This window comes from Notolabrus celidotus, chromosome 4 (assembly GCF_009762535.1).
Source record: "Notolabrus celidotus isolate fNotCel1 chromosome 4, fNotCel1.pri, whole genome shotgun sequence".
NCBI lineage: Eukaryota > Metazoa > Chordata > Actinopteri > Labriformes > Labridae > Notolabrus > Notolabrus celidotus.
In genome coordinates, this window is record NC_048275.1 from 9,513,988 (window position 1) to 9,525,650 (window position 11,663).

General features: G+C 37.9%; 1 protein-coding gene across 1 annotated transcript; it reads right to left on the minus strand.

The window, feature by feature from the left end:
• Window positions 1-1,324: 1,324 nt before the first annotated feature.
• On the minus strand, window positions 1,325-11,276 carry fbxo9 (F-box protein 9). Its single transcript, XM_034682548.1, has 13 exons — window positions 11,056-11,276; window positions 8,891-8,962; window positions 8,159-8,290; window positions 8,018-8,075; window positions 7,544-7,643; window positions 6,106-6,236; window positions 5,893-6,007; window positions 5,522-5,640; window positions 5,284-5,374; window positions 4,178-4,273; window positions 3,970-4,063; window positions 3,165-3,319; window positions 1,325-1,739 (listed from the first exon to the last, which is right to left on the minus strand). The coding sequence occupies exons 1-13, from the start codon at window positions 11,056-11,058 to the stop codon at window positions 1,631-1,633; spliced, it is 1,275 nt and encodes a 424-aa protein (XP_034538439.1). The 5' UTR covers window positions 11,059-11,276; the 3' UTR covers window positions 1,325-1,630.
• Between the last annotated feature and the right edge of the window lie 387 nt (window positions 11,277-11,663).

An 11,663-nucleotide genomic window follows, 5' to 3' on the forward strand; every position in this document is an offset into this window, starting at 1 on the left:
ACAACAAGAAACACTAAATCTGTGACCAATCGTTCAGAAAGGTCCTGCTGCAGGCGCCTCTCCGTCAGGATCAGATTCAGAGGGTTGAAGTAATGCGGTCTGTCAGCAGCCGTGTTTATTCAGCCAACATGTAAACATTAGATCAACGTGCTGGAGAGCCGAGGCCACATCCACTTCCTGAGGGGGCGTGGTCAAAGAGAAAACAGACTGTTCTGAGCAGGGCTGAAATTGAGGGGTTTACAGGCTTGCCAAACTCTGATTTCAAAGTGTTTTTTTGAGCATAAACTTTAAAGACATGTTTTGGGGACCTCTTAGACCAATATATATTGATGAAAAAGAGCGTAATATGTCACCTTTAAGAAAACACATTTACAAAACCAGAAACACTTCTACGAGTGTTGAGACACTTCTACAAGCGACGGAACATTTTTCCCAGTCTCTCAACAAAATTACAAACAGTAGATCCTGACGGAAAAGGAATGTACCATTGATTTTCAAAATAAAAGACGTCTGTAATATGAAAATGTGAAACAGCAAGTGAATTAATATATGTGACATTAACAACCCTGTTTCCACTAAAATATTACAGACATTTTAAATGTTTTCTAAAATGTAAATTTGTCTCCAACCTTTTAAAAGTGTTTTAGAGTATGTAGAGAAAAGCTTAGAAAGAAGAGAGGGAAAGCAGTGCCATGTTGTGAATGTCTAGGCTGAAGCTCATCCTCTTAGGCTGTACGATTTAAGCCTAGTTCAGGATGACACAAAAGCGCTAAAGAAAACTGAGCCTCTGTAAAATGACCGAGAATCGACCTGAGACCAACAGCATTAAAGATGGATCGAGTAGGTCGACAAAAATGTTATCTTTCATTGTCTTTGTTGTCACATAGCAACAGTTGTTCAGGAATAAATAGGTCGCAAATTACTTATTCTTATTGAGAATTTGCACCACTGTAGGTCAGGGTATTTTTAAAATCTCAGTATTGAGAGGTCAAACAGCAATAAATCATTTTATTAGAATTCAATGCAACTTTCATTTTTATTTCTCCACTGTAAATCCTGTTTATCTGTTTTGTTCCGAGAAAATGTAATACGTGGATTATACCTCTGTGCCCTTAGCAAGACAAATGATGTTAAAGTCTGAAATCATATCAGCATTGACTTTTCACCGGGGTTGCGTAACAGGATCTCTGCAATGATTTCAGTTTGATGCATCATTTTGTTCTTTAGAGCTTACTAAAATGTAGCACTGTCAGAGTAATCTTGTAACACTAACTTCTTACATAAAAGCAGGAAACAGACAAGTAAATGACACATTGAGAGCCCACTCTGTTCACCAGTTTATTTTTAGGGAGATAGTGCATCATGAAACAAAACCAGCATAAAGATTCATTACTCAGACAGGTGGGGGAGGTTGCTAATAGTTTGAGCTCTCAGCACATTAGCATAATTTCTGAAATACGAAAATAAGTAGCTTTCTATTTTTGTAAACCTCAAACATAACATGCTATTATGAACACGATAACCCAGCTGCAGCACAAATTAAAGAGGCTGAGGAGCATGTGTTTAGTTAACATGGTGAATGGACTTTCTCTGGGGGTCTTTGTGGGCTTGTGTAGGTCCTTCAGGCCGCTCACAGAGGCTGCTCAGAGAGAGCAGTGTAACTCTTCACACGTGCAAAGAGGAAGGGGGCGTACATCCTGTCCAGGTCAAAGGCTGTGACGACCGTTTCTCCAGTCAGCCTGAAAGCAGAATCAATATTGATCTTTTTATTCATGTTTTAGATTGTACAGGATATGCAGATACGTATATAACTGAGCCTGAGTCCCACCCACATAGAAACTACAAATTCAAGTATTTTACTCAAAGAAGAAAAGACAAAAAGAGGAGAGGGATGCAGCGTGAACAATCCTGTCTTATTTACAGAACTAAAGGTGTGTGATCAGTTCTGCTGATATCTGTATATCAAACCTGTAAAGCCTGTGGTAAGCTTCTTGTAATATTGTTTTATCCAAGATGCTACATTTATTTTTAATCTACTTTTATAAATTGGTTTTCTTTTATTCACTCTTTTTCTTTTTTTTTTTTAAAGTTACATTTTTGGCCCTTTTGCCTTTATTTGAGAGGACAGCTGAAGGGAGACATGAAATGTGGGGAGTAGAGAGAGGGGGAAGACATGTAGGAGATGGTGGACCGGCTGGGAATCGAGCCGGCGACCCCTGCAATGAGGACTGTGGCCTCTATATGTGGGGCGCTTAGACCGCTAGGCCACCAGCACCCCGGTTTTACGGATTTTTTGAATGTTTTATTGTTCTTTATCTTTTACTCTTTTATTCAGCCGTTCCTCTCAAATTATCTTGCTAGCTCTATATGTCCCCCTCATGCTTTGTTATATATTTTATTGTGAGTTTTTATGATGTAAAGCACTTTGTAATGTCTGTTTTGATAAGTGCTTTATAAATAAACTGTATTATTTTATCTTTTTTAATTTTATTATTGACAATAACCATCTTTTCTAAATAATAAATATTGATATTGTGCTAAAAAAAAATGAGCAAATGGTTAATACCATGCAATGAATCATTTCATAGTAGGGGGCGGTAGTGGTTCTTTACACTAGTTGCCTCCCGCCAAAGGGAAGAGGGAAGATGAAGAAGACTCTACTGCAGGGCAAATCATGTTAGAGGAGATGACAGATGAAAGCGATGTACTTTACCCACCCAACAAAAAGTTTCCTCACCAGTTTGGGAGTTTTTCAGATCTCATTAAAAAGACGGAGTGTTTGTGGAAAACACAGAATCATACACAAAGGAATTTTTGTTTAATTGGAAGTTTCTGTCACGGATGGTGACATGGATAAAACATAACTTTGAACAAACATCATTAGAGTTGGATGATATATGTACATCAATGGCGTTTATTAGTGAAGGTTATGACCTTTGCTTTCCTTAATTTGACTGATTGTATTTTTTTCCCATAAATACCACACTAATATTGTTATAGTGAATTATTTTGGCCACAGTCTACATGAGGTGAAAAGCAACAGGACCCCCCCACCTCTCTCAAGATGTATGCAACCCTGGCTTTGAGGCTCCATCCATCAACAGAAAACACAATTAATACTATTCTCAAAACAAACAGGGACCCTATTTTAAACAGTTTCTTACTTGTAAGTGATGTGGCAGGAGTGGTGGATCCACATCAGCTTACTGAAGTTCTGGCGCCCCCCAGAGGACACATGCAGACCCACGTGGAAGCTGTGCTCAGCCTCTGGAGGTGGGTTCCGCCTGCAGAACCGATTCTTTTGAAACTCGGCCGCTTTCTGTTCAGAGTGGACAAACATTGAAGGCAGAGTTTTCAGACTTACTGGTCAACCAATTGCTCTTGTCAGTCCTGGGAAAAACTTCCTTTTTAAAGTGCGGGTGAAGGCTCTGGTTAATATGACCTTAGTAAATTAAGAGTAGTGACACAATTCAGACTGAAATTTCATTGTTTTGGGTTTTTCTTCTTGTGTTTTTAGTGGTATGATACTGCTTGTAAAAAAGTTCAATTTCCTTATATTTGCAAAGAAGCTCAGAGAATTATGGGTTCAATTTTTGAAAGTAAAATGACCCAACCTTGTGTTGCTTAAGTTGCATAACCACCTACCCCCACCTTCGACTAATCCACATTTAGCTTTGTTAAAACCTGGTTTCAAGCTGTTGTTTCACATAACCATTAAGATAGTATTATAGTAAATATAGTTTTATATATTTAGACATTTACTTCCAATGTCTCCAACCGTGAGGGATTTCTTAATCAAGTCATTCATTTTTATTTCATTTTGTTCATTAAATTCTGTATGTTCTCATTTCATAACTAGCTGATGATGAAACAACTTTCTGATGGACGTGCTGCTTTAAAATATAAACAATGGTCATGTATAGTTTTTTTACTCATCTATATCTTAAGCATCATGATGTTTATTCTCACCTCCTCTTTCTTCTTGCAAACAACAGCAAAAACTTTGGTTTGATTGTCTGTCTCCTGTGACAGACGAAAATGACCGAGCAGAGCAGACTCCACTCTGTAAAAAGAAACAAGGTTCAACCATCATGAAACATTCCCTGAACTCAACATGTGGTGGTATTTTCTGAATTTGTAAAGCACAATTTGAACTGAGAAAGCGGTGAAGGTGTACCTCACGTTCTTTGTACGCAAGCGAGGGATGACCACCAGAGGTTCTTCTGGAGAGTTCAACATGATGACGTATCCATCAGGGAAGAACCGCAAGTACCTGTAATAAAAAAAACCAAACTTCAGCTGAATCCAGACTAACACACTTTCATGTGAAACACAAAACTAAACTCTAAGTGCTCACGCTCGGACAGCATTCGGACTAAAACTGAGATATTTGACAACAATGACACAAACGTATATTATTATAGGGTCTTATCACCTATGTGTCCATCACTGATTCATCAAACTCCTCTCACATGAATAATAATAACAATAATCTCTATTTATAGAGCACTTTTCAAAAACTATATTACAAAGTGCTTTACAATGCCTCAAAGGACACGTGCAAAATAAGGAGCATTTTAAAAGACCATACAGTTAGTGCAAGTGTCATAACTATTATGAAATCTTTAAAACAAAATAAAAGCAGGACCCTGTGCAAGACACCTTGATCGAATAAAATCAGGAAATGCTCTCTAATAAAAGTATGTTTTGAGCAATGACTTAAGTCCAGGCCCCCTGTGGGGCCGAGACCTAAAACGACTTGAATCCATCCTTGTTTTCAGCCAAGTTTTTGGGACCGAAAGTAGCTCTTTGCCCGAGGATCGCACATTGTGCACTGGAGTGTATGGTGTTAAAAGGTCAGAGATAAAACTGGGGCTGAGACCATGCAGTGCTCTAAAAGTAACCAATTCAATCTTAAAATCAATTCTAAAACGTACTGCCAATGTAAAGAGGCTAAAACAGGCGGAATGTGGTCATATTTCTTGGTTTTGGATAAAAGCCTGGCAGCTGAGTTCTGTACTATCTGAGGGATTTTTGGTTCAGACAGGTAAAAAGGCTGTTGCAATAATCTAGCCATGTTGATATAAAAGCATGTAAAATCATCTCAGTGTCTTTCACATATAGAAAACTAAACTTTGTTACTAGCAGCTGTTACTTTTAAGTTTTGTTTTATGTGGACCTCAGTAAGAACAGTAGTTTCTGCGATACCAACAAATGGGTGATCCTTTTAAAAGAATAACTTATGGCAGCTAACTGGGACGTTGATGACAGTAAGTCTTTCACCTGTAGTACTCCACATGGTGCCAAGCCCTGTAGAATCCATCCAGTGACTCCTCTCCTTGACGAATATATGACGTCTTACTGATATAGACACCTGAGACAGAATAGGAATAACAAATTATAAATCAAAATTGTGAGTGTACATTTTACCTTGCTGATTTAGGTTAGAATATCATATCAAAATGGGTACATAACAATTACAGGGCGATACAAATTTGGTATTAAAACAAGACTTGATTACCATCAAAACGGACTCGAGGCCTCTGCAGAAACATCTCCCTCCAGGAGTTGTAGGGTACAACTTTGGTGCAGTTGCGTCCCCAAACTCTCATACAGGCTGAGTGCCAGATCTCAGGGTCCCTGGAGAAGAAACATGAGGTCTGAGTTAACCCTGGAAGCTTCTGTGCACCAGTAAAGGGTTGAGTCCTAATGTAGCAGCCAGGGTTCAATTACCTGTATTTTATTTCTACTTTTATCAGTCTACTGATTAAAGGAAAAATCGCCTGAAATAATCTTTATGAAAAGTAGAGTGAATCTAAGATTGTGATAAGCGTATAAATCGAACTATGTGCAACAATGATGAAAGAGAGAAACAGCTTGAAAGGGGCTGACCTTGCACAAATGTAAAACCCTCTGCACACCAGAGAGAGCTGCTCCAGGGCTCGCATGTCCAGATCACTCGACACAACCCAACGAAAGATATACATCAGGATCTCCCGAGGCAAGGCTGCCGTTGAATAAAACAGGATGACTCTAGTTAGATCAAGTATTAGTTGATTACGCCTTCAGACGTGTTCATAATCGAATGCAGTTACTAAGAGTTACCTGAAATGTGCATATGAGTCATTTCCAGCTCAGGAGTGCAGATCTTTGGAAAGGCGCTTTCCAGTGTGAGCTGCTGCTCAAAGTAGTCAAGTAGATCCTCGATCGCATCGTCAGCAACATTGTCCCCCAAGCTGAAATTGAAACACAATGTTCAGTTCAAGAAGTGAAACAAGAATGAACACCATGCTGTCGTCCTAAACAAGGACCAACAAACCCATCTGGGCGTATCATCAATTCTGGCATCCTCACTCTCCTTAGAGCCAGAGAGTGATGTGGGTTTGAAAATAAACTTAGACACTGTCTCTGCTCCAACTACAGAAAATTTGACATACACTGAGAGGTTTCCCTGACTAATTTTCTAAAGTATGGTCTCCATTTGTTGAATTTGTAAAGCAGTTGACTCTGATGCCTGCTGATTGATGCCCACTTAGTTGGCCTGTTTGCTGCTGATAATGATGCTTATGCATTGGATCTTTATTCATTTGAATTGTATGCAGCTAGTTTAATGACTGATAGTCACTGTCGGATGCAAATGTGTACAGCACTGTGAAATGTTGTCCTGTTTTGTCTGCTTGTGTCTTCCTTAACATTTCCTTATTGCTGCTTCCTGATTGTCTTGCTCCATGTATTTTATATCCAGGGCCACTTTCTCAAAGACGGTCATATCATGTCCTTATGTAGCTTTTAGTCATTTTAATCGTATGGTGCTATTTGTACTTTTCTTTTTTTCCCCTTCTTGTTTGTTTGTGTTTTGGTTTCTCCTCTCCCTTCTTATTTTATTTTACTTTATTTTATTTTTTGTTTTTGTTTAATCTTGATCTTTTTAGGGAGCCTTTTTAACATTTGGCAAGGGACTACGGACGTAAACTAGCCTTTTGGCTAATTCTGGTATATTTACAGAAGTGTTAATTAATAAGCGTGGTCCTTTTAAATGAAAAATAAAATAAAATAATTGTATTTGTTTATCTTTTTTTTCCCTCAATATATCTGGGTTTTGTCTTACTTGCTAATAGATGTTAATGTCTATATTGCACTTAATGTCAGATTATCTCTTCTTTTTAAAATTGTTCTACATTTATTTTTGTTTATTCCTCTTCCTGAAACAACTTCATTGCTCTGTATTTAGGGTGTGCTCCTGGTCAAGGGTGGTGTTAATGTGGGGTATTGTCTCTACAAGTTCAGTATGTCGTTATGTGTATGTGTATGTTTATATGTTATCTAAACGCAAAACTTCATGAAGATTCTGCTTTTACTTTTCTTGAAGTGATAAAATAAATCTTGTCCGGCTCTTTGCTGAGATTTTACCTTTACCTCTGAGAGGCTTATTTACCTGCCTGTAAGAAAACCTGCAAACCTTCCACAGCGCGTTGAATAATTGCACACTGAGATAACCCCAAAAAAGAGTGGACTTCAAAAATCCAGAAATAAAAGCACTTACTATTTCCCTCCAGCTCGGTCTGCATCAGGAGGACGGTTGTAGTTGATTCTGAACTCAATATCAGGCACAAGCTGCATGGCCATACGATAGAACTTGATGGCTGCAAAGAAAAAGTTCAGGGATATGATTACGAGCTAAATCAAAGTGAGAACCTGCTTCATTTTGTGTTTTTATCTGTTTGTTTTACAGATGATTCAGCTACTTTTCAACATTGGACATATTTTAGCTTGTGTGTCTACCATGCTCTTTGATTTCTCTGTGTTTTAGCAATGCAGCTAAAAAACTAAAGTGCACAGAGTCATCTGACAAGTCCACTTGTGTTTGTTTCCACTGCTGTCTCCATCTTTAACTTTTTATAGGGGCACGGAAATCCATGCATGCATCCCAGCCAAACTCACTGGACGCCTCAGCTCTAAATTTGCATTGTTTTCAAATCCCACATTTGGCCGTGCTCTTGTTTTTCTAACCACACACCTTCATAGACAGCTCCATTTTGCTCCTCCTCAACAGCTCTCAAGAACAATTCAGCTGCCTGGACGGAGAAGATTACTCATGTAAGTCATTTCACTTGTCTTCCCCTCTTACCCGATCCTCAGAGATCATCTCACAACTCACTTTTTCCTCCCGAGCTATTTCTTGTGTCCTCTTCGCACCTTTAGCTCGCAGCAGGCGCTCACTCGCTCCACGCTCTCCAGGGCCCGGCTTGAGCTCTGACATCCACTGAGCTCTGAACGCGTTGAGCCGCACCTGAAGAGTCAAAATAAAACTTCAATAACTTCTTGTTCTCAGAGTTTCTGTAAAAGCGGCGAGTACAAAAATGTTTCACCATCAATAGTCCTTTTTATATCGTTTAACTTTTATGTTGATCCCACAACGGCATCATGTTGGTGTCCCAGTGTGTGATTTCACATTGCATTATGGTGTTGAGCTAACGCACAGCAGGAGCTTCACATAGACACACACTCAGACATGCACACGCACACAGTCAGAGTGCTGTGCCACCCTCCTCAGTGATCCCATCTCAGACTTCTCTTCAAACCCTGCAGAGTGACAACTTAAAAAAGATGCATTTCACAAGAAGAGGTGTTCACTTGTGTTGGGTTGGTCATTTTTTTATTCTTGGCAGCTTGAATGGACCACATAGATAACTGATGGGCACATTCGAGTTTAGGTGACGTGATCTCTGAGTCTTCATGAGCCAAATATTGATTTAACCTTCTTATTTACCCTGTAAGGTACTGCAGGTCACATTCTGAGGCAGCACACTGCAGGATGTGGTCTCATATACAAACAATCATTAGACTAGATTAGACTAGTCAGGACTTGTTTCATTGTAAGATTTCTCACCTGAAGGTGTGGATCATCCAACCCTTCATCTTCATCCTCCACCATACCTATGTTTTCTAGATTTTCTTCAGCCTGTATAAAAAAGAGAAGAACATTTTTAATTCATCACAGGGACTGATGTTCTCAAAAACTTGTGGCTTTGTGTTTGTAAAGGTTTTCAGACGAGCTGTTTTATTGCAGATGAACATTTTTGGTTAAAGGGAACTTAGAAATTGCTCTCCATCCCCATTTTCATTTCTTGTATGAAAAGTTCTGTACAAATAAAGACTGACTGGCTGATTGATAGAGCATATTGTCTTATCTTTGAAACTTTGATTAGACTAAGGAAAAAATATACATCCATCCATCTGCAAGTGTTTGTTTCTGTTTGTTGTTGTTGAAGAGTACAAACAATAGACTGAGTTCTAAACTACAAGTGTTTCTCCCTGAGTAAAGTTCACATCTCACATCAGGTGTTATTCTCGTTTTTGTCTGGTTTTATGGACACCACTACCTTTTCTCCAGAGGCCTTTTTTACACACAAAATTGGTTATTTGGAAACTTCCAAACAGACCATGGATGCTGCAAAACGAGCTCCAGCCTGGGGTAAAAACTTAGAAGTATGGTATGAATTGTTTACATTCTTTAAAATGACCAGTCCTGTGATCAGCAGCCTGTAAATGAGAGTGATGGGCTGAAGATATAAATTATAAAAGTATTAAATTCCTTTCTAACAGTGGCATCTGGTTTTTAACGAAGACCAGAAGGAGAGCACACATTACGCCTATTTTAATATCTTTACAGTGGCTGCCTGAGATATTGAGACTTTAAAACATAAACTAAAAACATAATTATTCAGTCTGGCTTTTATGTAGGGTTTAACAATTATATGACTTACTTTTTTACTGTTATATTGATTTACATGTTGCTTTATTATTTTACTAATTTTAACTGTTTATCTTATTTTATTTTTATTCATTCATTTATTCATTTTTATTTATCTACTCAGTTTTATTGACATTTTTACCCTTAATTTTATTTTCAACTCTTATCCTTACCCTTTTTAAATGTATCTATTTATTTTAACATTTTATATTCTTAATATTAATTTGAAACCTCAACTTATTATAATTTCACATATTTTATTGTTGTTGGTGTGCATTAGTCTCTGTTTTAAATCCATTTTTGTTTTTTAATATGTCTTCCCATTGTTTTATTTCTGCTTCTCTCTTGTTTTTCTATCATTGTAAAGCACTTTGGGTTGCATTTGATTTGTATGAAAGGTGATTTATACATAAAGATTGATTGATTGATCTGGATGCCAAAGTTGGAGAAGAAACAATCTAATCTTTATTTGTATTGGGCTTTCATTTCTTAACCCTCCTCTTCCTTATTTTATACATCTTAAATTCAATCAATAGAGTGAAGTTTAAACTGACAGCCAGTGAAGTCTTATGGATCATAACAATAATAACCAAAAATAACTATTGCTATTTATACTTTTCTTTTTTTCTTCTTCTCCTTCTTCTTTTTTTTGTTTGGTGTTTTTTTTGTTGTTTGTGTTTTGGTTTCTTCTCTCCCTTCTTATTTTTATTTTACTTTATTTTATGTTTTTATTTAATCTTGATATTTTTAGGAAGCCTTTTTTAACCTCTGGCAAGGGACTACGGATGTACACTAGCCTTTTGGCTAATTCTGGCATATTTACAGAAGTGTTAATTAATATGCATGGTCCTTTTAAATGAAAAATAAATACATAAACAACCAAATAACAATACTTATAATAATAACTCTTATTATTATTATTTGATCTCTATTGCACTTTTAAAAACATGTAACAAATTGCGTCTTTGATACTTCATTGAATCTTTATTATGACTCTGCAGGTCAGATACATACAATGTATCAAACAGTGAAGGGACATCTGTCAGAAACATGTGCTGCAGGCTATTTGTGGACAAATATTTAACATCGAGCATGCCAATTCTCTGGCAAAACAACATATCTCTTATAAAACGTTTAAAGTTTGGTTATAAAACTAGTGAACCCGAGTGTGGACTCATGCACAGCAGCTCCAACAGAGCCACAGGTAAACCACACAGGTGGCGTTTGCTACGTTAGCTAGCTAGCTGCGCAATCAGCTAACGTGTTTTTGTAGCAAACAAGGTAAAAACAAGGTGACTCACCATGACAGAGAGGCCTTCAGGGATCAGAGTCTTTACTGCACAACCACGAAACACGAGCGTTTACAGTTCACGGTCGGAGAAACGGACAACACAACGAACATATTTACGGGCTCGCAGGAACGCAGCCATGTCGCTGGGTCGCCCGGAGCCTCAGTGACACAGACGGCGAGCCTGAGAGAGGAAGAGCGAGGAAGAGTGAGGAAGAGAGTGGAAGAGGGAGGCCAGGCTGGAAAGAGACGGTGCGTTCAGGTGCTGTCTAAAACTCGGAAAAAAGAGTTTCAAGTTGGATCCAATGGCGTGAAGACCACAAATCGAAGCAACGGATTGAAATAACACTAGATATTTATGCTCTGAGTTAGGAAAGGAAACATACGGAAGAGGATTAGGGCAACTGAAAAAAAAAAAAAAAAATTAAGGTCAATTTAAAGGTAAAATTATTATTATTATGATGGGATTAAAGTCAGAATTCAGAGAAAAAAGTCAGAATTCTGGGGGAAAAAAAGTCAGAATTCTAAGATTAAAGTCAAAATTCAGAGAAAAAAGTCAGAATCCTGAGATTAAAGTCAGAATTCAGAGAAATATATGTCATAATTCTGAGATTAAAGTCA

Bases quoted from the DNA above. Each gene is read 5' to 3' on its own strand.
- fbxo9 (XM_034682548.1), bottom strand. The intron at 8,291-8,890 runs GTGAGAAATCTT...TTGACTCTTCAG, and splicing joins TGGATGATCCACACCTTCAG to GTGCGGCTCAACGCGTTCAG. The intron at 8,076-8,158 runs GTGAGTTGTGAG...TTCTCCGTCCAG, and splicing joins AAATAGCTCGGGAGGAAAAA to GCAGCTGAATTGTTCTTGAG.